Consider the following 26,889-nt stretch of genomic DNA (forward strand, 5'->3'; position numbering starts at 1 on the left):
AGCCATGGTGGCAGGGCCGAGGTAGAGGCATTTAGGGGCCAAGAGGGAGGGCAGTTGTGGGTGATCAGGCCAGGATGGGACAGCAGTTGTGGGTGATCAGGCTGGTGGGGGGGGGGCATTGTGGGTGATCAGGCCGACAGGGGGAGGGCAGTTGGGGGTGAGCAGTCTGGCGGGGGGGGCAGTTGGGGGTGAGCAGGCCGGCGGGGAGGGCAGGTGGGTGTAATCAGTCTGGCAGGGGGGACAGTTGGGGACAAGCAGGCTGGCAGGCAGAGTGGTTAGGGGCAATCAGGCAGGCAGGTGAGAGGTTAGGAGTCAGCAGTCTCTGTGGGATCAGGCCTAAACTGGCAGTCGGACATCCCCTGAGGGGTCCCAGATTGTAGAGGGTGCAGGCCGGGCTAAAGGACTCCCCCCACCCACCCACCCACCCACCCCCCGCACGAATTTCATGCACCGGGCCACTAGTATAATTGAAAAGGAGGCAAATCACCCAAATTTTATTACCCAGAGATAAACATAATTTACATTTGGGATTTAGTACAATTATTAGTATTAAGCCATGAGAAAATTTAGTTAGAGGCTCAGAGAAAGTAAGGACTTCATTCACTAATATTTGATGTATGAATGCTGGTTCACAATACTTTGGGGCAATGTGTGTATTTCACATTGAATATTAGGGCATATCTGCATCGGACATGGCCTGTGTACCTGCAAATGTCCACGGATCACAAGCAGGTCATAAGGGCTGGAAGAGTCAGATCAAGAGAGACACTTCATGAAGCTAAACACGGAGCCCGGAGTAATGCTTGCCAACGTCTCACTCCAGCTGGGCTTCTCAGAACCTGCTTCCACCAGCACTCCGATTGTCGCCCAGTTATAAAAACAATAAAAGGAGAGGGGAGTGATGCACTAATGCTGTCATTCTGCTACACAGCTGCCTAGACTTGTAGATGCATTACATTTTGACCTCCTGCCAAATCTGAGGAGGAGAGCAGTTCAGATTTTTAAAAAAATCAATGAGAATATTCTGCAGTAGTTTTTCATCTTAACAGAGGAATAGAGTTCTTTATATTTCCTTTTATGATACATAGAAATACTTGTTTCTAAATTAAATTATGCCTGTAGGTAGAGCTTAAAGATTTCAACTTGGTGATTAAGGATTTTGATACCAACCAAGATGGGGGGAGGGGTGTTTCCCCACACATCTAAGCCACTCTAGACACCAGCTGGGTGTCCTACAATTCAACTCTATTCTGACAATATCTACTCAAAGATAACATCAGGCCCCCAGGTTCAGGTCAGTCACACTAGCTGCCCCCAAGGCCCGCCCCTCCCCGCCCCGCGCCCCCCCCCCCCCCCCCCCCCCCCGCCACACACACACACACATTTCAGGTACCAATTGAAGACCAAGTTGTCACCTGAGCTTTTGACAGAGTAGCTATACATCAGAGGTTCCAATGACTCCCTCCTTGGGTTTGAATAATTTGCTAGCATGGCTGCCAGAACTCAGAGAAACATTCCACTTACTAGATTACTGGTTTATTATAGAGTCTATAACTCAGGCACAGCCAGATGGAAGAGATGCACAGGGCAAGGGGCTTGGAGCTCCCATGCTCCCTCCTAGAGAACTGCTCTCTTCAAATCTCTAAACCCAGAAGCTCTCCAAACCCCAAGCTTTGGGCTTTTAGAGGCTTCATTACAAAGGCATGACTGATCAAGTCATTGCCCATTGATGATTAAACTCCATTTCTAGCCCCTTTCCCATTTCCCAGAGGTCTGTGGGTGAGGGGAGTGGGCCTGAAAGTTCCAATCACAAGGTTATTCCCCTGCAGCCAGCCCCCATCCTCAGGGGCTTTCCAAGTCACTTCATTAATCTAATAAAGACACCTTTATCATGCATCACTTAGGAAATGTCAAGGGTTTTAGGAACCCTGTCAGGAATGGGATTGAAGACCAAATATACATTTCTTACTATAAATCACAATATCACAGTGATAATAAATAATTCAGAAACATTTGTTTAACAAAGATGAAATTCTCATGGCAAGAACAGTAAGATTTGGGGGCAGATGAAAGGAAATATGGTGGGAAAAGAGAGAGAACAGACACATTCAACTCTCTGGGGATGTCTGCAGCTCATTCCGCACCAAGGAGTCAGAGATGAATGTAAAACCCAACTTTATGCTCATCTAATCCCAAGGAATTTTGAGAAGCCATTCCCCTCTCAGATTTCTAAATTGACACTGACATTTTAATCTTAGCTCTGGAGATATATATATTGCTAAGAGTAAACTTTCTGGCCTATTGTAAATAATGACAACTTTAAATAAAACCATGATCTCACTCCTTAAAATGGAGCCAGTGCCATCAACATATCACAGAATCTTGGAACCATCATTGGCCACTTAATAATAACAGGGAAAAGCTCTTGATTAAAAGGGAAATTTACAAGATCCCCTTTTGTCCTTGAACTTGAAATTCCATTCCACTTTCCTCACAGAATTATAACCTAATGTAAGCATCTATTTATGTGTGAATCATATGTTTGTGATTTTATTGATTAACCTATTATACTTCTCTGCAACAAACATATATTCTAAATTTAAATGTAAAACAATATCCTGTGATCTTAAGCTTTCTAAGTGATAAAAAAAAACATTATATTTTTCGAGCTATTATGAATGGAGGGAGTTTTACTTATAGCTCCATTGTTCAAGTCTTTGAACTCTAAGTTCTCTTAGCTACCTATCAAACATTGGTAATCATCTGCGAGCTTACTTGTTTAGAACCTTCTTCAGTTTTGTTGGAAGCAAAGAATTAGAAACCACCTGATGGCAAAAGGATTTGTCACTTGCCCATTGGAGGCCATTTACTTTCTCACCACGTACACCACGTCCCTTCTTCAGAATCCAGAGGTGACCAGCTGAGGACCCTCGTGGGCATTCCACCTGTCTCCCAGTGTAGGAGAGGGCACATAAATGTAAGGAAAGACTGCGTATGGAAGTAGAGCTTCTTAAAAGTGGCTTCTTGTAACCATCATTGCATACGTCCTCCTGGGACAATGCGTTTGCATACCTAGTTTGAAGAACAAAAGGCTCGGGAGTTTGCCTAGTGAAAGTCCTAATTCTACCACCTCATTGACCTTAAGCAAGGTACCTACTGTTTCTGAACCTCAGTTTTCCCTAATAATAATATTCTGTAATAATAATGAACCTTAGGGGTGGTCTGAAGGCTCGAAGGAGGTAATGGAAGTAAAAATGCTTTGTAAATTGTAAAATTCTATGACAATGTTAGGTACTTGTCTTTTCATTGCACTTTTGATACCAATAATCCAAGTGTAACAGTAAGACCCAGGGTCATGTGTACAGCAATGCCAATCCCTGGAATAAGGAAACCTTGTCAATAAGTTCAGTACACTGGTCTGCTGAACCTCTAACAATAAAACAATGAATAGGTACGTGGCTAGTTCTAATACTGGATAGCACCTGTTCTCAAAGTGTGGTCTCTGAGACATTAGCATGAATATCATCTGGGAACCTGTTAGAGATGCAAATTTTTTTGGCTTCACCCAGTCCTAGGGAATCAGAAACTCTGAGGGTGGGACCTAGCAACCAGTATTTTAACAGTTCCTCCAGGTGACTCTGCTACATGCCAAAGTCTTAGAACAGGCTGTTCCTGGTGCTCTAAGTGTGGGGGCCCTACTGGATTTCTCCGAAGACTGGGTGGCGTGAGAACACAGGAGGAGCATTTAAAGTGAATGAGTTCTGTATCAACATGCCACTGAACTTCCCAGAGGTTGGAAGTGCTCTTTCATATTATAGGGCAGTGGTCGGCAAACTGCGGCTCGCAAGCCACATACGGCTCGCGAGCCGCGGTTTGCCGCTCTGTTGACTAATGAGTTTGCCGACCACTGTTATAGGGTAAACACCAGGACCTCAGGGAAGAGGACTTGGGGACTCCCCAGCAGTTTTCAGAGTATAACTTAAGAGCTTTTATGATACACAAGCTAATGGCTGCTCCCTTTTGTGGGCAAGAACAAGAAGTCCATTTGGTCTTCCCTTTATAAAGAGAGAAACAGGATCAGAAGCAATGAGCATCCATTCAGATTTCAGGGGAGATTTAGCTGTGCCCATCTGGCTACGAAGAACTGGGCTTTGCTCTGGATAATAGTTTTCTGTTTCAGAGCTGTGCCAGGGTAGCCTGGCTCTCCTCTATCTGCCTCCAGGCTCCTGACGCTGACCCAGAAAGTCTGCTCTCAGGTGACCCCAAGCACATGCAAACAGGCTTCCCCCAGAGTGGCAGGGCTGGACCCAATCCATGATGGCTCATAGAGGAAAAGCATAGCTACTTGTCCAGGTAGATGTATAGCTCCTTTATTCCAATAAAATATATTCAATGCACCTAGAAAACAAGGGCAAAGGGGTGGGTGGTTCGGAAGTACTGGATGCAAATGGGGTTTGGATGTTATTTCCACAGGGTGCTTATTTAATACAAAGGAAGCAAAGTAAAATGGTGCAGCAATACTGGACTCGAGAAGAGAAGCAAGCTTTCCCTCAGAGCATCTCTGATAGGTTAACTAATACAGTCTTTTTAAAATATAACATGGTTTTCAGTAACAACACATGTAAGAAATAAAAATCAAGTTAAATAACACTGTGGTAGGCATTTTATTTTTAAACTAGTTAGGTTTGGACTTTTTTTTTTATCATACTTGAAAAAGAGCAGGGGTTGAAACAACAAACAAACAGCCAAAATAACATAACACAGAGTGGAGAGTGAGACAAAGATTGGGCATCTGTTGACATTTCTTTATCCAGGAGGTAACCTTTGAAACATGGGGACACAAAGAAGAATTGAAGTCATCAACCATTTTATTTTTACACCTGATTTCTACTTTTCAGAGGAAGTGACTTTGAAAGAGAACTGAAGATCACTCTACAGACCAAGTGTTCAGAATAGAACATTCCAATTGGGTAGCTAATGCCACTGAGGGTTAACATTAAGCCAGTGCCATTGAAAAAATCTCATTACGAGGACCGTGGCACAAAATTGAGCTGCTGTATGGTTGACTGAGTTGAGACTTGGAGATTTATATCCCCCTGGCTCTGCAGGGACATCGATTAGGCCTAGCTCAGTGCTACCACTGACACCACACGAAAACAGCCACAGGCATCGTTAACATTCCTACCTGGGATCATTTTCATGATAGCAGAGGAAGGCAGAGTCTTATAAAGAACTCTGTACAAATGGACATCTTAATCACCAGGTAAATATATTTTCAGGGTATTTTTGTTAAAGATATCAAGTTAGTCATCTCACTAATCAAATCAAAGTAGCTGCTGGTATTAACATGATTATTCAAAAGCTTCAGATACTGTTAAAATGCTCCCCAAGCTGGCTTGAAATTATAATGTTACAGTATTTTTCAATGCCAATGCTGAATATTTAATGAATAGTGGGACTGCATCATGCATCTTTTCCAATTTACTTCCCATGGTGTATTTTTAACTGTGAATATGAGAAGAATGAAAAATTGATAAATGTTTTGCATCTGGCCTAAGACATTTTCAGTTTCTGTGAGTGTGTTAAAAATAATAACAGACTCTAGAACCTCTACTACAGGAGCTTCCAATCTAACCTTTTCATAAACTTGGACCATCTGTTCATTGCTCCATCAGCTTTGAATCATAATATATGATGCAAGCAATCTTGGAGACCTCCTGCATGCGTACTTTCATTTGTGTCCCTTAAAGAGAGACTGTCCAAGTCCTTTATCCTTGTCTCTTTATGGCTGATCTAGAATTTAATTTTTAAAGATTTAATAGCAATATAATTATTTTTAAAAATCAGATTGCTATTTTCTCTGAGTGGCACAAGTTGCAGCCACAGCATCATCATACTTTTGCTCCTAATACCTGCTCTTTCCTCTTACAGAGAGCTTCTGGTTAATAGTTCTTCATTCAGTTATTCAACAATTATTTACCAAACACCTACTATATGCAGGGCACTGGGCTGGAAAGTTGGCTGATGTTATAGGCCAAATTGTGTCCCCCCCAAAATTCAAAGGTTGAAGCGCTAACTTCCAGTACCCCACAACATGACTGGGTTTTGAGATGGAGCCTTAAAGAGGTAATTAAGTTAAAATGGAGCCATTAGGGTAGACTCTAGTCCAATATGACTGGTGCCCTTAGAAGACGAGTACATTCAGACACAGACAACACAGAGGAATGACCATGTTAGGACACAGTGGAAGCTGGCCATCTACAAGCCAAGGAGAGGGCCCTCAGAAGAAATCAACCTGCCAAAACCTTGACGTCAGATTTCCAGCTTCCAGAATTGTGGGAAAATAAATTTCTTTTAAGCCGCCCAGTATGTGGTACTTTGTCATAGCAGCCCTGGCAAACAAATACACTGCCTTATATACATGCATGCTATGCCTTTGAATGATTGAGGAAGATCATTTGATAATATATGAGTGTGGAAGGCTGAAGTCCACAATGATGTGTTCTTCCCTTAAGAATGTTACCAGTTCTGTAGCATTTTGAAGGCAAACAGGTCATGAATATAAGTTCGCCCTCAGTAGCTCTAAATTAAGAACTCTCCAGGCTTTGGGCAATTAATTTTCTCCCTTGAGATGGCCTCGCATCTCTTCTTCCAGCTGTTTAACAATCCCGGCCATCAACTGCCTCACAGGTGGGGAGGGACTGGCTGACACCTCGAATTTCACGCTTTCCCATCTACTTATTTATAAAGTACCAACACGCATGTAGTCTTTGATTTTCAAGTTTAATCTTAGAAGCTGATGATAATGACATTGTAAGGACTTTGGGTGGTTAAACTTCAGCTTTAATAGAAAAAGAAAAACTACTTTTGTTCCACAATTTTTAAAAGTTCTGAGTTAAATTTACAATCCAAGTGTACAGATTGACTGCTCAACAGATTTTCAGAATTGACCTAGTTCCCAGATGTTTTTACTGTCCCTCCTCCCCCTCTCTTGCATGTAGCAAATTTTTATGTCAGCTTCTGTGCGCCAGTGTGTGGCAATTGGAAGAAGGAACAGGCATTAGCAGTAGTGAACTCATAATCTGAAATGAGCACACAGATAATACTCCCCTCAAAGGAGAAAATGAGCTGCACCCAGTAAAAATGAGTTTGCCCTATTTCTCTGCCACAGCTCCTAGTATCCCCGTGCATCCCTAGATGTGGAGAGTTGGTTTTAAGTGAGTGACAATTACAGATTGATAAGAAGCATGGTGAATGGATACAAATAGGTGCACATATGCCATGGAAAAACATTACCACAGTGTTCGCCTGCAAAATTTTAGGGTCACCTCTGTTGCACACAGCAGGTCACAGACACATTGTTCTCACTTGGTTATTTCCTCTCACATTTTGTTTTTTTCTTAGCTCACTTGGCACTCTGATTACTAGTGAATCCTTTTCCCAGGTGTGTCGGAAATCAGGACACTGGTACATAGACGATTCTGAGTTTCTGATTTTTTAAGGTCTAGTTCTTCAATTTCCATTCTGAAAAGGTCACCAGGATACCTCTCAGCAAATAATTTCTAATCATTTCCTAGCTAGGTAGTTTCAAAGGAACATAGAGGATGCTACTTGATTCTCTTCGGAGCCTCTTCCTTTACCATCCATTCATGGGTCCTAGTTCTGTGGGTGTTTCGCTAACCAACCCAGGATCCAATTTTTAATACCATTTTGCTGGCACAGGTAGATGGTGTAGGGTAGAAAATATAAGTGTGTATGTGTGTTCATGTGTACTTCGGGTTGGAGAAGTGTGACAATGGTGCGACACTGAGTCTTAGTGTCTACAGGGAATGGGGAGCAGCATTCCCTGTAGACACTAAGTGTCTACAGGGAATGTGGTAGAGTAATGTTGGTAGTTGGGTAATTTGGATCCATACAAAGTACTTCAAAGCACTCCTTTGGCCCCCTCCTCTTCATCCTGATTTTCCAAGCAGAATGTCCTTTCGGAATTCTTTCCATGCTGCCCGGTTGCATGTAAGGTGAAGGAAGGTATGTGTGTGTGTTTGCATGTGTGTGTATCAATGTTTAGCATTTGTGAGCATGCACCCAGAAGATGCACAGTCTCAAACTCCAAACCTGACAGATTTTTCTCCAGGGAGTACTGAATTTGACCAGTTGTTTTGACAGTCTGTAGCAACTGAAAAAACATGTGTAAATGGCTGTCCATACGAGGTGTTCAGCAATAAACAGGAGAGCCCACTGGTAGGAGGAACACAAGACCCACCTAACTGAGGGCATGCATCAGCGATTCTCAACACAATTACTTATATGTTATTGTCAGTTTTCCACTTAGATAAATACTAGAAATTTTTTGACTTGCATCCTGATTTCTTAGTGCCAGTAATTTAGGCAAAGGGAACCACAGGCCTCAGAGTGTGAGAAAATTAAAGGAATACTCAGGGAAACAGACAGGCTTAGACTCACAGTGGGGCCTTAAATGTAAATAAAAGGAATTGTTTGTTTGTTTGTTTGTTTTGGTAGCCATTTCCCAACACCCAAGAGCTCTCTCTTATGATGTAAACATGGAGTCAGGAACTTGATATTTGCTGATGGTGATGCTCACAATGTAAACAAACTTAAAAGATAAATATATGCCCTTGAAAACCTCCAAGCACAATCTCTGTGTGCTGGAAAAACATCCTGTTAGGTCCTGTGTGTACACTTTATCTTACACACACACACACACACACACACACACACACACACACACACACACATCCTGTTAGGTCCTGTGTGTACACTTTATCTTACAAACACACACACACACACACACACACACACACACACACACACACACACACCTGTCTCATGGATGGAACTAGTGTTCTTTTTTTAGTTTTTACTGCAGTGTTTTAGTGAGCCATTTAGTAAATTGTCTTCTTTGATTAATCACATCTCTCTTCCTGGCTCCAATAATTCCATGCTTTAAGTATCTTTAGATCAGAGGCCCATAAATCACACAGCGCCCCAAGCCAGCTATGAATCCCTCACAATTTCAATTAGCATACAGATTTAATAGCTGCCATTAGTGGGAACTGCAGTAACTGGAAGCATCACAGCTGACCAAACATTTAAGACTTGGATATGGCCCTGGAACCCAATCTGCTCACCACATTTAAAATATCTACCACTCTTAAATCAGGGATGTCAGTGAGCTTACGAGAAAAATGTTGAGCTTAGGTTTGTCTGACTGCCTCTGTGGACGCCCATAAAAAGGATCTCCTGGTTACAAATCTAATAGCTTTTCTTAATTCTCATCCTCTCTGACTCACCAGAAGCATATGACACGTGGCTCAGTGTCCGGCATGAACTGAGCTTCTGTCTCTTCCCCCATCACCACACTGCCCTGGTGCCCTCTCATATCCTGGCTTCTCCGTTCTAACAGGGTTAGTCCTTCTGCCTTTTCCTCCAAGGTTTGGCCATTCAATTAATTTAATCACAATTAATTTATTCATTCCACACATATATATTGAGGGCCAGGCACTGGGGAATCAACAATGATAGCTTCCTGGCCATATGGAATTTACCAACTAGTTGTAAATACCAATATAATTATATTGATAATAATTAGAACATAACACACCACACTGAAGATAGAAGATGTACAGGCAGCTCTAAGAGCTTACAGCTGAGGGCGTCTAACCCAGTTTGAGAGTACTAGGAAAGACTTCCTGGTAAAGCTGACATAAGGTCGATTCCTAAGGATAAAGATAAACTGTCAGGAAAAGAATGTGTGCAAAAGCAGTGTTCAGACCTTGGGTCTCCTCATTATATGAATTCTTCATGAGTGTGTTCACTTCCCGGATTTATATGCCTTACCTATCCCGCCAGAGACCTGTGCTGTCCAATATGGCAGCCACATGTGGCTACTGAGCCCTTGAAATGTTGCTGGTGTGACTACAGAACTGAATTAGTTTTATTTTTAACAAATTTAAGTTTAAAAACTGATGCTTGATTCAGTTAATAGAAAACTTAAATATGTTTGGAACAACTTGGGTATGAATCTACTTTTTCAAGTGTAAACTTTATGAAATCTAAACACAAAAGCAAGCATTTCCAATAAAAATTTGCATCCAATTGAGATATTCAGTAAATGGAAACTACACACTAGAGTTGAAGACTTAGTACCAAAAAAAATAAAGTGTAAAATATCTTATTTCTGGTTATCAATTTCTTGTTGAAATAACATTTTTGGATATTTACTAGGCTAAATAAATAAGTTATTAAAATTGATGAAATACACTAAACGTATCTGTGAACTAAATCGAAAAGAAACAAATGTGGATTTGTAAAATCATGATGTTTTTCTCTGGACCTGAAAATGCGTTGAAAGACGTTTTACTATGTTTGTGTGTTTTTTAACGTAGTTCATCTTTTGCACTAAGCAAATGCCATGTGAAACTGATTGCCGGGGATATCTGATATAAGCATTCACAACACACCTCAATGACAAGATTTTATGTCCTGAGTTTCTGCTACGTTGAAGTCAAATTGTAGCACTGTTTGTATTGAAATGTTTATGTTGATTGGATTTTTATTATTATTTTTTGGTAATTTCAATCTTCCTCTTCATAAATATATTTAGCATCATATTACAATTGTCCCAAATTAGAAGTGCTTTCTCTCAGCACAGTGATACAGAAAGCTTTGCTGTGTTTCCTTTTACCAACTCATGTAGATCATGTCTTAAAAAAATCCATAACATAACGGGGAAAAAATCTAACAAAGTCTGGTTTACCTTGCCGAGACATATCTGCATTTTACTAAAGCATTTATTCCTTGATTTTGTGTCTTTTAAGACATCATAAAATGTCTCATCGCCTTTTTATTTACTTTTTTTCTTTTGTCCCTTTCTCCATGGATAAATCTCTTTGTTTTGTCTTTTTTTCTAACCCTTTTATGGAAAAATACCTCTTACATCAAATCACATTTAGGTGCTTTGATCCTGAAAGGCCAAGTTAATAACCGCAGGAAAAGTGAATGTTAGCTGGCTTTAAAAGCAAAACTGAACATGAATGCACTGTCATTTACCTACATTAGTTCCTCCATCTCCACTGCTGAAACGCCCAGCCTTAGGACAGGCGGTAAATAACGCCGATGAGGTCTGGCCAGCGTGTGTAGTTGCTCTAGCTTTTATCTCTTGATTACAGTCTCTGCAAGACGAGCGGTATGCAATGACTCACCTGTATCACCTTTCATTATAAATCAGGTAAGCACAGGCCGCCCTTTTGATTGGTTATAATAAACTGCATAAAGGAAGCTTCCATTTCCCACTAACGTCTGCATCGGAGGGAGAAGAGAAAAAAGTCAGCAAATCAATAACCTTCCCCCTAAAATGAAACTGTGATTTATGCTGCTCTTACACAGTGCCAGGACGTCCGTCCTCCAGGACGGTGAGTGATGCTGCGGGCAGCCAATGAAAACCGATGCCTGAAAGCAGCTTCTTATTTGATGCTCAAAACACTGTTTTACTGAGGAAGGAGGACAGTAAATCAGAATAAAACTTCATTTATTGGATCCCTCCAATTTGGAAATCATAGTACCACACCCTCAGGGCATTTGAGACTTTTTGAGTTAAAACCCCCCAAAAAACTTTTCCTCTAAAAATTTGCTGTACCTTTCAAACAAGGCCATTGCAGGCAAACCTTGAATATGCTGCACTGTGATAAAATGGGTATGTTATTTGGAATTGTGCTTTAGAATTTGAATCACAATTTTCTTCAGAAACATGCATAGACTGTATAATAGGGACTGATTACTCAGTGTGAATTCCTAATACACACACTTAATTTTGGGGGGAGTAATTTAAAAATGGGCAAGTATTAAATTACTCTGGCTAGGCTGGTCTGGAAACAGGTGCTTCTAAATCAGTGGCTCCATTCAATTTAAATATTTATCAAGTAACATGTCATGTCATACAAATCAAACTAATATGCCCATTTACATCCTAGCTTATAACAATGCACAACATTTTAAAGAAATAAAACAGCATTTGTTTAAAATAATTATATATACAGAAGCCTTCCTAATAGAGTATGTCCCTCCATGTTGTGAATTAAGGCAGTTTCATTGTTTTGACATAAAAATTATTTCAATAACAAACTTCTCAAGACAAAAAAAAAAAAATCAGCTCTGAGCTGCAGCAGCTCGAATACATTACACCTGCACCTCTGAAGACCAGAAGAAAAACACCTGAACTGAAGGCAGATGTTTGGGAATGTTGGCAAGGACTGACGATCCCATGTTCACAGGTACTAATTAACCCTGTAGATTCCAGCTCTGGATAGAGATTCCATTCAGAGAGCTCCTAACCCATGCCTCAGCCTGGACTTGCTCTAGGGCAGCAAAATGCTAAACTGGAATTAAGGGGGTAGTAGTGTTTTCTGCGTGTGGGTCAGGGGGATAAGATGGCCTCTGAGTCTTAGTCCGAGACTCTTTGGGCTACTTTCTCTGTTCCCCATATATCTCATGCTCAGAAAAACATTCCGTAAATGGATAATTAACATGAACAACAATGAAACTCTTGACGTTTCTTTTCTTTTTCTATCTTACATGCAGAGGGCTGAATTAACTTCCCTGCCACCACACTATCAACAGCATCATGCAAATGTACAACTTTATCTCCGCCTTTTATCAACATTTCCTTCCACGTCCTCTGCCAATGTATTTTAACTGTAGATTCGAATTTGAATAAAACCTTTATATAATAAGTAGTGTATCATTTTATTTTCATAATGGCAACATGCTAGAGTCCTCACTTATTTTACTCTTTTCACTCAGCATTGTTTTTATGATTTTTTTTTGCCATTATTGTTTCTAATGGATGTAAACAATTTCGCCACCTTTTGCATATCCATTCCCCTAATGATAGACACACAGAATGCTCCAGCCTTCTCCTTTCACCAAAAACACTGCTGAGAACATCCTCAGATATGGTGCCTTATGGGCTAACATATGAATGTCTCTGTGTATATGCCAGGGGTGAAGTATGGGAGGTCAGAGTGTACATATTTACACATTTTGACAAACATCATCTGATTTTCTCCAGAATGACTCCCCTATGTACGTACTTTAGAAGAATGCCAATTTAAGCCCCCCTCCCCGCATCCCAAACCTCGTCCTCTCCCTCACTGTTAGTGTTTAGTCACCAAGGCCCCAGCCTTAGCGTGGCTTTGAAGAGGAGAGAGGGCTCTGTCTCCTGCCAGTGACTCCCACGGCACATGGGCCCTGTTCACATGCATCACTGCCTGGCACACATCCTCTCTGCTCTGCGGGGCACCCACACATTCGCATGGAGCTGAAAGAGAAGGGACTTCATGCAGGCGAGTGTGAAGGTGGGAGAGGGTATGAAAGGAGTGAGGGTCAGCGGACATGGCTCCTAGTAACCAACCCTCCTAGAGGCTTGCATTCCAAGTCCAAATGGAAATAAGAGGCAAAAGCCTGGGCTGACTGCCAGGAGGGAGCAGTTGGTCTTTGTCCATTTCACTATCTTTCTACCCACTCCTAATTGCCACCAGGAAGGAAGGAAGGAAGGGAGGGAGGGAGGGAGGGAGGGAGGGAGGGAGGGAGGGAGGGAGGGAGGAAGGAGGGAGGAAGGAGGGAGGAAGGAGGGAGGGAGGAAGCGACTTGAAGCTAGGAGCAAACCTCATCTGACCAGAGGAGATCCTCAGGCTCTGAAGCAACAAATAGCATTGCAAAGTCAGATGGGGTGGGAGAGCTCTGAGCGGATGAGTTGGCTTCTCTCACCAGGATGGGGATCCCCAGCCTGGCAGACATAGGGGATAAAGGTGGAAAGAGCAGATATCAATGGAGTTTCCACTTCAGCCACAGTTTACACAAATGTTGGTTCTAGAAATTTCTCCGCTCTCCTGGCTAGGCCATGTAGACAAGCCATCCCGGAGGAGGAGGGGGAGGAGGAGGAAAGGCATTGCCTCTTTATATGGAGTCTTCGATGGAAAGCTGGGCATGAGCCAGAGTGAGTCTAAGTGGCTCTGGGTGTCACACCAGTAGAAGGTGAAACAGTGTAGTGAAGCCACTAAGTGTGGTGTCTGGGGACAGGTGTGTGGTTCTGAATTCCAGCTCCTCCACGTTGCCAGCTGGGGACCTTTAGACAAGTCACTTAACTTCTCTGGGTCTCAGTTTCCTTATCTGTAAAATGAGATAATAGTACTGCTTCCTGGGACAGTTGTAAAAATTAAAGAATTAATATATGTTCACTCCTCAGAACAGGGTATGGTACATAATAAATGCTTGTTAAATGTTAGTAAAGAGAATGACAGCAAATCTTTTCTCCAGGAGGTGAGTGGGGTGTCTCCCCCCTGCTCCCACCTCTCAGTCCCCCACTCCCCTTGGAAGAGCGGCCTCAGCCTCAAACATAAAACCACAGAAGTCTGGAGGGCAAGAGGGCAAGCTGATAATTCTCTTGCCTTAACTGTCTAGCTCAGTGGTGGGCAAACTCATTAGTCAACAGAGCCAAATATCAACAGTACAACGACTGAAATTTCTTTTGAGAGCCAAATTTTTAAACTTAAACTATATAGGTAGGTACATTGTTATTAACTTAATTAGGGTACTCCTAAGCTGGCCTTTGCTAAAAACTCAAGGGGCCAAAGAGCTGCATGTGGCTTGCGAGCCGCAGTTTGCCGACCATTGGTCTAGCTGCTCAGTTCTGGAGTTTTCCATCCTCCCCAGTCTCCTGCTGAGTCCTCCTGGAATGCAGTCTGATCTAGCCCTCCTCGGCCTGAGCTGGACCTCCTCAGCGTGACAGCAACTTTCCCGAGGCCTCTCCACTGAGAGGTTCTTCTGCTGTGAGCCACACTCTCAGGTCACCGCAGGCCGGCCTCAACCAGGCGCTCGGTGCTCTTCAAACCATCACCGTGTTGGCAGGCTTGCCTTTGAGAAGCGCCCAGGTGGGTCTGATTCGGCTGGAGCTGATTCCTCCCAGCAGGGAAAGTCTCCTGCCGCTCAGTGCCTAATGAGCGCCTGACACACTCACAAATAAATGCAACAGTCTGGCTCCCTCCAGCAGCCGGCGAAGGCCCCGATAGAGTGCTGCAGGATGGAAATGGGAGTCCCGGGCCAGGCAAAGAAAAGGCGAGAGAAAAAGAAAGAAAGAAAAACAACCCAGAAGCTTGAGAACCACTTTCGATCACAATAGCCTAGCTGTCGTTTAGCAAAGGCAACATCTCGGGCAGTGGACAAGCTACTTCCAATTCTGCTATTCTAAGTAGCAGCTCCTTCGGAGGTTTGAGCCAAGTGCAATGTGATGGGACAACAGTTCCTCGCTCCGAACTCCATCAGCCACACCCGTCATCAGGATAGGAACTCATTCCTAAAACTGCTGACTCACAAAGGAGAAAATAGCCGCACGGCACAGGCTTCTTTAACAAAACTCATTAGAACGGGGATCAGACGTGGGAGGGGTCTAACAGCCGTGGCAGGTCATTTATCACACGGCCTGTGACTCAACTCAACAACACACGCATTGTGGGCTCGTCCGGCTCAGGCACTGTGTTTGGTACTACGGGGGCTATAAAGATTACTAAGCCTGATCTCTGGCTTCAACGTTTCCAGAAATGGCTTAGAGTTTACTTTTCATCGATGCTGTAAAGAAAATTCTAAAAATTCTGGTCTCAAAATAAGGCAGAGGAGTGCAAAGAACACAAGAAGGGCAGGAGAGGACACCTTGGCAAAGCGCTGGGCTGCCTCTACCCATGCTTCTTTTATGTTACAGCAAACAATCTCATATCCTATTTATGCTTGTTAATTTATTTTATATTTTATATCGGGTCATACAGATGGTGAAAAAATGGAATGTGGGATTCTGGGAAAAACCGAGAGTCTAGTGGTTTCCTAGAATTTTTTAGAAAGTTTGTTAATTTCTCATTTCTACTTTAAAATTATGCTAGCTACTAGATTACCATAGATGTTGTTGTTACAAGATGTTGTTACTTAATATGCTAATACACTTGGACAACTATGTTTGGAAATAATTGGTTTAGTTTATAATACTGTTGATTACGTTTTCTGCATTTAACAGCACTGTTCTGCAAGGAGGCCTGTAGGCTGCCCCTGGCCACCTGAGGGCAATGGATCACTGACCCAGATCTGCAGTGTGGCCCAGCAGAGTTAGCAGATCCTACGGGATCCTACAGTTCCTTCACATCAACACGTGAGCAGGAAACCTGCCATGTCTTTAAAGCCCATATCTCCACTTTACCATCACATGCCTAAGGTAATGTGCCTGGGACAATGTCAGAAAGATAGAAGGCTCTCAACAAAGACCAGCACCCCTTCCTTTTCTGGGGAGCTTGCCTGGAGGAGCTAAGCCCTAAGGCCTATGGTAACTGGATTAGTGCACAATAGAGGAGGCAGCTCCTCTGAGTTCACTACTCAAACCTCAAAGGTCAGTGAGAGAACGTTGGCAAGCACTTCCCAGAACTGTGTAGAACTCGCTGTCCCTCAAGGAGAAGTAGGCATGTCCTTTGGGAAGGGGGAGCTATCTGTACCTTAGCGGGTAAACACTTCCCGCAGGGGGTGCACTGGGGATGAGGAGAGAGCCAGGAGAGCCAGGGGTGGGATTGCGGGCGTGTGGCTGTGTTTAAGAATGAGAGACCTCCAAAACACTTGCTTCTGGGAACCATGAACAATGCAACATAACTGCAGAAAGAAATGGCCATATACGTATACCATGCTAATGCCTTTCTGACCCCATGTACGTTTGTTAAGCCCTTAAAGACCTTATCATTACTGTGTTTGTGTGGTTGATGTATCTTATTGCTGCACTAGAAGCCCAGTGCATGATTTAATCATGCACGTGTAAGCTGTCTGTCCGCTGGTCGGCAGCTCCGAAGTCCCTGGGCCCCTAGGGCGAGGCGGGGCGGGGGTGTGGTCCTCCTGGGGCCGGAGCCCAGGCCAGGGTCTTGCCTTTGCCTCCCACCCAGGAAGGCTGGGGCCGCCGCCACGTGCTCCTGCGGCCCAACTGCCGCCAGACTCCTCCCCGGGGAGCCATGCCACCCGCCCACCGCCCACCGCCCACCGCCTCCAAACCTCCAAAACGCCGGCTCGGCTCGCTGCCCCAGAGGCCTGTCTGTGCCGCAGCACAGCCATGGCGCAGACGCTGAGCTCGCGTCACCGCTGGCAACGCGAGCTCAGCATCCTGCTGGCCCAATCACCACCCCAGCCACCCCGAGTCCCGCCCCCTGTGTCACCCGCTGGCCCAATCATGGGCGTAGCGGAGTGATGGTAATTTAAATATTACCTTTTTATTATGTAAGATGGGGAACACTGAGTCAGAAAGTGAAGGAAATCTGAGCCCAAGGGTCATTCTGTTGAAATGAAAGATCAGATTTATCCTAAAATGGGCAAATTAAGAAATCACACTGGTATACACTGATGTACCAAATTGATTCCTCTTACGGTGTCTTACGGAGGCACTTGAACGCCAAAATGTTCAGGGCTGTGAAATTCAGTAAAATATGGCAAAGCTGGGTCTCAGGGCACCTGCCGGGCTGGTGAGTGGACCCCAGCTCTCATTTTAGGCTCTGTCGGTCACCCTGCAGTGTGTGCAGACTACTTTGGCATGCCTTACAAGTTCTGTTCTGTACCTTTCCCTTTTTATCCATCTCTACAACCTTCAAATGATAAGCGAACAGTTGAGAAAACATGGTTAGGAAAAGTGAGTAAAGTCTTTTTTTCTTTTTTCTTTTTTATCCTTATCTGAGGACATTTTTTCTATTGATTGTTTTAGAGCAAGTGGAGGAGAAGGAAAAGGGGGAAAGAGAGAGAAACATTGATGTGAGAGAGACACATCGATTGGTTGCCTCTCGCATGCTCCCTGACCAGGGCCAGGGATCAAGACTGCAACCGAGGTATGTGCCCTTGACCGGGAATCAAACCCGAAACCCTTCAGTCTGTGGGCTGATGCTCTGACCACTGAGCAAAACCGGCCAGTGGTGAGTAAAGTCTTTTTAATATTCCAGTTTCTTCCTCCTCACCTCACCTCCACTTCAGCCCCATTCGTGAAAAGAAAATACATGTAATGAATATTTGTGTCAGGCACTGTGTGCTAAGTTATAACTTTTGGTACATAGTCCTTTAATACAGCAACCCTGTATTATGCCCATTTTATAGATGAGAAAACGGAGGACCAGAGAGCCCAAGTAACTGTCCTAAAGGTGACAAAGCTAGACAATGGCAGGGCTGGCCTGGAATCCAGGCCTGTGTTCCCTCTAAGCCCATGCCGTTAACCACTCTGCCAACTGCCTGTCCCCAGAATTCAGAACACCTTGCTGCTAAGACAGAGCTTGGTTCTGCTGGTGCTGTCCATGAAGCCTGCAGAGCTGGCTGGTGATACACACCAATGGGTTAGGGTGTCAGGTTCTCCTTCTTTCTACCTGGGAGAGTGGCACTATGGCCTTTAAAATAGGTCTTTATATAGGATGTGCTCTTTAAATATCAATTAATCCAACAAATAAATGAATGAGAGACTCTGATTCATTGGGTTCCAGGTAATCAGGGTCTGACAATATTATTTTTTCCCTGATTCTGTTGGTTATCCTAACTTTTATCCTACTTTGACTTTCCTCTGACTACTCTGCTCTTCCCACCCTTCAGGCAAGGTTGGCACATTTTAGGCATTTCAGCTCATTTTCCTTCTTTCCTAGAGCTCTACGCTCACACGGGGCTTTGCTGACAGAGTCTGGGTATCTGACGTAGACATGAACCTACAGCAATAATAACTATGAGCATTAATTATGCACTGGTGTCCTGACATGATCATTAATCCCCACCACAGTGCTGACTAGGAAATGGGGCCGGGGGCGGCCGAAAAGCTTGACAAAGCTCACACACCCAGAAGCAGAGGGGCTGCCATGCGACTCAAGACCAGCTCTCACTGCCTGGTCTTTCCCTGGGCACAGGCCTTCCTGTGAACACACACACAGCCTTCCCTGCTTCTTTCTTTAGCCAGACAGCTATCCGACTCCCCCTCCTCCCTGCACCCCAGTTTCACCATTAGGGAGCAGAAATGTATTAGCTTCGCACATCTTGTAACTAAAGGAAGCAAAGACATCTTAGTTATTAGACAACCTCGGGAATATGTGTATTTTTGAGTCCAGACATCTCACTGTGGCTGGAAGGAGGGCTGGGTTGGATCTGGCTCTGTGGATGCCCCCAGCTTAGCCCTGTGAGGTCTGCAGTGAAGGGCGGGCCAGATGGAGGCCCTGGGGCCACTCCAGGTTCGATTTCTGGTCAAGGGCATGTACTTCGGTTGCATGCTTGATCAGCTGTGGGCTTTAAGAGCTGAGGCATTTCCTGCTGAACTGAGAACCTTCCCACTTAGCTAATGGAATGTCCGTGCTGCACACTGTCACGCATCCCGGCAGGGGCAACACCTCATCTGATTCACACACAAATTTAAAAGAGAAAATGACAACAGAGGGTTTAATGGAACAGACAGCACTGCCATAGGCAGCAATGCCAAAGCCTGGGCCTGGATGCAAGCTCTCAGCCAGGGAGGGAAGAAGCCTGTGATTCAGTGCCCTGTCCCATTTTCCCCTTAAGGCTCTGGGACTTCCAGTAAATGCTGAGGTCCTGATCACCAGGGGACGTGGGGGAAGGGACAAGGCTTCAGGACAATCCTATTTAATAAAAGAGTAATATGCAAATTAACCATCACTCCATTACACCCACAAGCCACGCCCACCAGCCAATCAGGAGCGAGTATGCAAATTAACCCAACCAAGATGGCTGCGGCTACAGAGAGAGCAGGAGGGAGGCTTGGGTTTCCCTGGCGATGGAAGAAGCCAAGCTTTCCGCACACCCTGGCTGGCCCAGGCCTCCACTCCAGGCTACAAAGTTTCAATTATAGAAGATAAGTAAATCCCAACAAAAATGGTGGCAGCCACAGAGCTGGAGAGAGCAGGAGGCTAGGGTTGCCCCCGGCGATGGAGGAAGCCAAGCTTCTGCAGCCCTGGCCTGCCTTGGCCTCCACTTAAGGCTACACAGTTTCAATTGTAGGAGATAAATAAATCCCAGATATCAGGGCCTCCGCTTGGGTCACCGGGGGGCATGGCCAGCCTGCAAGCCACCACAGGCCCCTTGCCCAGGCCACCCCATGCCCTAAGGGAACCCCCACCCTGATCCAGGACACCCTTCAGGACAAACCAGCTGGCCCCCACCCATGCACCAGGCCTCTATCCTATTTAATAAAAGAGTAATATGCAGATTGACCATCACTCCAACACACAAGATGGCTGCCCCCCATGTGGTCAAAGATGACTGCCCCCATGTGGACACAAGATGGCCACTACAAGATGGCCAGCAGGGGAGGGCAGTTGGGAGGGACCAGGCCTGCAAGGGAGGGCAGTTGTGGGGGATCAAGCCTGCAGGGGAGGGTAGTTAGGGGTGACCGGGCATGCAGGGAAGAGCAGTTGGGGGGGACCCAGGCCTGCAGGGGAGAGCAGTTAGGGGCAAACAGGCTGTCAGGGGAGCAGTTAGGCATCAATCAGGCTGTCAGGGGAGTGGTTAGGGGTGATCAGGCTGGCAGGCAGAAGGGGTTAGGGGCAATCAGGAAGGCAGGCAGGTGAGCAGTTGGGAGCCAGAAGTCCTGGATTGTGAGAGGGATGTCCGGCTGCCCGTTTAGGCTCAATCCCACCAGGAAATCACTTGAGGGGTCCCAGATTGGAGAGGGTGCAGGCTGGGCTGAGGGACACCCCCCCCCTCCATGCACGAATTTCGTGCACTGGGCCTCTAGTCTTTATATACAGCTGTCTGTTCTCGAACACAGTGCTTGCTCTTTTTTGAATCGCTGTTCGATCCCCACTGTGGGTCAGACGTCATGGGCTTGAGAATAGGTGTGGGATCACGAGGATCCACATTCTAAACACCTGGCCTCAGCTGTTGCAGGCACCTGACTCCTGAGGCAAAGGTGCTTCTTCTGGGTTGGCTGTTCTTCTGCCCTCCCTTGCGTTTTGGGGCGCACACTTTGCCACAGGGGGAGAAACAGCCCAGGGGCCCCTGAATGGGTGAAGCTGCTCACAGGGATGCGGCATGATGACATCCAAGCACTCTCCCTCCTAAGATCTTGTCAGAGCAGGCGAGGTAGTTTTATGTTGGGAACCTTCAGGTCTTGGTGGCCATCCGTCTCCAGGGAAACTTCAGCCCCAAGAGTGGTGACGTGAAGATAGAGCACCATCGTTATCCGATGCTGGTTCAGAAACTCGGCCTCCGCAGGCCAGGTGGACCCCATGGTCCTTCAGGCACTCCTGGCACAGCCCACGCCTCAGCTCACCTCCCTTTCTGCTGTTGTGTCTGACTTCAGAAGGATCCTTCCAGACTTCCTGTCGGCATCGTTAGTGATCAACTCAGGGTCTGCTTTGCATCAGATGCTTGTCTGGAGCCAGAATTCAAGTCTCGGTTCAGGCTTTGTGCTCTGACCACTCGGCCACAAATGCAGAAGGCAACACCCAGAAGCATGGAAGAGCGCATCCTTCCCTCATGACCACGTGCGTCGTTTGTCATTTGAAATACTTGCCATGGGGATGCCAATTATTGATTCCTCCCCTCAAGAGCAAATCCTAATCCAATGTGAGAGGGGCGGGGACCTGACTCTCAGTCATATTATTATGCGCCGAATACTTCCCCTGCTGGGCGAGAGCTCAATGCCCTCTACAGGTGATGGCGCTCAGAGGTCCCCCAGTGAGAGAGGATGGGGGGCAGGACCTGCCTGCTCTTGTTTCTATGGGCTGAGGCATCATTTACACGCTGCAGAATTTCAGAGGGAAATGGAAAGCCTTGCATGCTTTCAGAGGCTGCGTGGCAAGCAGATGGAGTGTTAACCCCTTGTCTATTTTAGGTAAAGGAAAAAGATGTCTCACGGGAAAGAAGAGCTATTTGAATGTCAAAGTTACTTTTAAAGCATGACTTCAAACCTGCTGAGTGGGAACGCCCTTTACCCTGAATGAAATCAACAACACAGGGCGAGCCTGCAGGCCAGGCTGCTCTCCTCTCTGCTCCCATGCACAGCCTCCCTGATGTATGTGATGAAGACCTGGGACTTCGCCGATCACCCGCTGGGAGAGGCAGGGAGCTGAAGAACCTCAAACCAGGCTGCACGGAAGAACCACCACTGTCCCCAGCCCAGAGAATCTGATTCAGTTGATCAGAAACTCGGTAGGTAGCATGGGTGTCTTCAGGGGGTGGCGGAAGTGGTAAACATTTATTTAAAAGTTTTTATTTAAAAAAACAGAAACAAATTCATAGATACACAGAACAAACTGAGGGGAGAGGGATTGCCAGATGGGAGACGGGGAGGGAGGACTGGGTGAAAAAGGTGAAGGGATTAAGAAATACAAATTGGTAGTTATAGAATAGTCACGGGGATGTAAAGTACATCACAGGGAATGTAGTCAGTAATATTGTAATAACTATGTATGGTGCCAGGTGGGTACTACACTTATGTGGGGATCACTTTATAACTTACGTTAATGTCTAACCACTATGTGTAAACCTGAGGCTAATATAATATTGAATGTCAAATGTAATTTAAAAAATTTTTAATGAAAAGGAATAAAAGCAGCCCAGCCGGTGTGCTCAGTGGTTGAGTGTTGACCTATGAACCAGGAGATCATGTCTAGATTCCCAGACAGGGCACATGCCTAGGTTGCTGGCTTCATCCCCAGTAAGTGAAGCGCAGGAGGCAGCCCATCAATGATTCTTTCTTATCATTGATGTTTCTATCTCTTTCTCCCTCTCCCTTCCTCTCTCTGAAATTTTTTCTCATATTCAGAGAAAAAATCTTAGCTTCACCACTAAAAAAAAATGTATTCATGAAAAAGTGTAACATCCATGCAGTGATGTACACAAATCTAAGCACCCACCTTAATGAGATTTTATAAATGAATACCTCTGAAACTCCAACCCCCTCTCCCCATCAAGTTACAGAACATCCCAGAGGCCTCAGCACAGGATTTTTAAACTTAACCTCTTTTATTTTGAAAAAAATTGAAACTCTTCAAGTTGGAAGAGTATTAACAATGAAATCAGCATGGGCATTTAAGAAATCTCCTCTGTTGATTCTAATATGCATACTGTATTGATTGTAATAATTTGCTGTTTTTGCCACACTTCTGGCCATACAAAACCTCCAATACTATTACTGATTTCTTCACCAGGTCATTATTTTTCAAGGTTCCTTCAACATAGAAATGAATGGCAGCCTCGGATACATTTAATTTTGTTGTACTGTGATTGTTTTTATAACTTTTCATGCATTATGATCCACAAGCTCCCCTTTTTCCAGTTATATATGGATGAAGCAGCCCTATTTGCTATAAACAAAAATATCTTGTATGTACTTGAGAAAAAGAAAAGTGGAGATCATGCTAAATATTTGTGGGTCAGCCACTGATTGACAATTGGCAAGGCCAGAGATGAAATCTGGAGCCCCCTACAGTTCCTGGGCAGGGATATGTAACAGGCAGGAGCCTGAGGAATGAAGGCCTAGTGAAAAAAAACAAAACAAAAACTAGAGCAACCACACCCCGGCCTGGTGGAAATATGCACAAGCCAATCTGAGCTCTGAGTTCAGGAAGGCCAGCAGGAGAAATTCTGAGATGTGATGGGAAGACAGGATGAGGAAGACGACATCAATAAACCCAGGAGCCAAGCTTCTCCAGAGAACGTGTGGTCACAGTCAAGGAGCTGTGCTGTCTGTCATCAGAAGCCGAGACACAGGACAAGGCTGGCTCAGAAGGAGAGCGGCTGCCAGGGGGTGCCCTGTGGGACTGCAACTGTGTGCACCTGAGCGATGCACCTTATTTTAATTTGCACAAAGGCTGCACACGGACTAGCGGTGGCTCTGGGAGCAATGCTGGCACAGCTGGACTCTGCCCAGGCTCTGCACCTCCTCTTCGGCTCCTGTACTCAGGTGCAATTCCTTACATGACAGAGAAGTGGCTTTTCCATTTGCAACAGCCCACACAGTGGGGTGGGAGTCAGATGCAGCTCTACGAAGGAAGGTTCCAGATGAATGAGGAGAAATGCCTTTAATTCCTCACGTGGTGGCAGAAGATGAGCCTGATGCTGGATGTGGGGAACTGCCTGTAGGAGGGCATCTCTGGCCCGGAAGTGAACAGTCTTAAAAGGATGAGCCCATCCCTTGGAGCTTGGCACCCCACACTCAAATGTTTGGCAAAGACAAGTTTTCTTCAGGCCAAGTACCCAATTCCTTATGTATTGTTCTTGCAAAATACAATTTCGGTTTGCATGTAACATTTTATTAAAAGAAAGAGTGGAACAATAAGAATTTTGTAACTCAGTGTAGTAAAACAAAGGACACTGCCTTGGAATACTAAAGTCTGTCTTGTCTTTGATTTTTACAAGAAGTTGGATTCATTTAAGGTTGTTCCCTAACAGAACTATGCTTTACAATGAAAAATTCCTCTGTTCTAAAAAAAGGCAGGAAAATAGAAAAATGAGTAAAAGAGTGGATTTTTGAAATCTAATTTCGGATTGATTAGATTTTAAACAGGACAAAGAATGAGTCTTTGAGTCACATGTGGTTATAATTTATACAGTATTTATATTTTGCAATCTTGAGCCTGTTTGTACACACACACACACACACACACACACACACACACACACACAGAACATCTCCTCATCCCTTTCCTTATAGATTAAATTTGGTTCCTGGATTCTGTTAACTTCTCTCTGAATTGCACTGTTTGGGAGCTTGTGGCCTATGCGTAGGAGAGTTCTGCTCAGAAACATGAAAACTTCAAGTCTGCTGAGGTGGCAGGAGCAGTAAGCACGTAGGAGGAACTGAGGAGGGGATCTGCAGAGCAAGGATGGTCAAGTCACCTCTTAGGTTCTGCAAATTGACAGCCCACGACAAGACGGGATCCTTCCTGCTGCCACCCCAGTTCGGAGCTGCCAGAAGAGGTGGGGCTGACGGGGGCTGAGAGGGGATCAATAAAGGCACTTGTGTGTGCCTGGTGTATATGACAGTCCCCAAACCTCATGTTGCTTTATATGCTGATTATGCTCTGTGCATCCTCTCCCATCCACATGGGCAGGGACCCCAGAGTTGATAGCACATAGCAAAATGCAATCATATCCCTAAACAACCATTGGCACAGTCTTACCTTGCACAGATCTCTGTATGGGGGAAAAGCTTAGACATTATAACAGGGAGAAACATGATGATAACAGTACTGTTCTCAAACCAGCAGGTAGAAGAGAGAAAAGGGATGGGAATGGAGGCCGATTTAAAACAAGGTGGCCACTGGCTGGTGCGAGGCCAGCCTCTTACCGTAGTGCGGGATGATGGCCCAGGCCATGGCAGAGGCGTAGATGCCGCCGATCATCCAGAACATGCAGAGCCAGCTCAGATGCTCGCCCCGCTTCTCTCGGGCCAGCACTTCTGCAAAGTAGGAGAAGACGATGGGCATGGTTCCTCCAATCCTGCCAAGAGATACGGAGAACACGGGAAGTCAGGGCCTGAACCGTCACGTGAGACACAAAGGGCAGAACCAAAGCAAGCTCTCACAACGCAGGCTCTCTATTCCAGCATATCAGAGAACGTATACTTTCTATTACTTCATTCCTTTAATATTATCAGTTCTGCGTCATAGAGTTTTATCTCTCTAAAGCCTTGAACCTGCAATTAAGCCAGGTTACCAAAAGGTGGCAGTGGTGTCCTACTCGTGGTTTACAGATCTCAGTTTAAGATTCCAATGTTCTACATATATGAATGTTCTACATATTTGTCAGGAAATTACAATATTTGGTATAATCTAGTGAATATTTTAATAAATGCATTAAAAAGAGATAGTATGATGAGCTCTTTCTGGGAGAATAACACAAAGAAGAGGTCGTGTGAGCCCTCAGTGAGATGGCAGCTGCCCACCATCCAGGAAGAGAGAGTTCTCCAGAAACCAACAATGCTGGCACCCTGATCTCAGCGTCCAGCCTTCAGAACTGTGAGAAAATCAATGTCTGTTCTTTAAGCCAAAAACAGAAAAAGAGAGAGAGAGAGAGAGAGAGAGAGAGAGAGAGAGAGAGAGAGAGAGAGAGAGAGAGAGAATGAATGATATGTCCCACCCATGACGTGATGACTTTGGAAACAGCTTCAAACTCTTCTGGGAGGCTGTCTCCATCTATACTGACTCACTGCTACCCTACAGCAGCCGCCCCCAACCAGACTGATGTGTTGATAAACAGGGTTGTTTCCTAGAATGATTCTGGTCTAATCCAATAGATTCATCGCTGAATGAGTACATGTGCAAGGGGCCCTGGGAGAATCAGCTAAGGAGCTACTGGTTTAGATACCAATAGAATGAGGTATGATGCTTCTTTCCAGTCAGGGTAATTACCAGAGATGCTGGCTGAGTTCTGGAGAGAAGATATGATCGGTGACTTCTACTCAGGGTAAGGGTTCTCTAATGTGGGTTTACTGAGTAGCAATTTTGTTCAGTCCAGGGAGATAAGCCATAGATCTCTCAGAATTTCAAATAGGTCTTGACCCCCAAATTTTAATAACCATTGTCTCAGGAAGCAAGGTATTATGAGAAAACATTACTTTCTATCATTCCAAACAATATATGAATTCTTAAATATTTTTTAAAGATGTGAACAATGTATGCAAGTCATAGAGACAAAACCTAGTGATATAATTTTAAAAATTTGTTCAGATTTTTGTAAGGTAAATTGCTATTGACATTTCATGCAAATTTGATGTCAAAGGAGTAAAATATGTGTTTATCCATTTGGCAATAACTGATTTCTTTAGAACCTTTGGTATGATCAACAAGTATTGGTAGTGAGCTTAGCAAATGCAATGTGGGA

At 44.7% G+C, this 26,889-nt stretch overlaps 1 protein-coding gene across 1 annotated transcript in view; it reads right to left on the bottom strand.

Moving 5' to 3' along the window:
• The window catches only part of SV2C (synaptic vesicle glycoprotein 2C), a 160,097-nt gene that overhangs the window by 53,425 nt on the left and 79,783 nt on the right, over nucleotides 1–26,889 (bottom strand). The window contains exon 4 of the mRNA XM_079784755.1: nucleotides 25,355–25,506. Within this exon, the coding sequence (XP_079640881.1) occupies nucleotides 25,355–25,506 (152 nt within the window). The remainder of the gene's footprint in view (nucleotides 1–25,354; nucleotides 25,507–26,889) is intronic.

Source organism: Cnephaeus nilssonii (genome assembly GCF_951640355.1).
Source record: "Cnephaeus nilssonii genome assembly, chromosome: 2".
NCBI lineage: Eukaryota > Metazoa > Chordata > Mammalia > Chiroptera > Vespertilionidae > Cnephaeus > Cnephaeus nilssonii.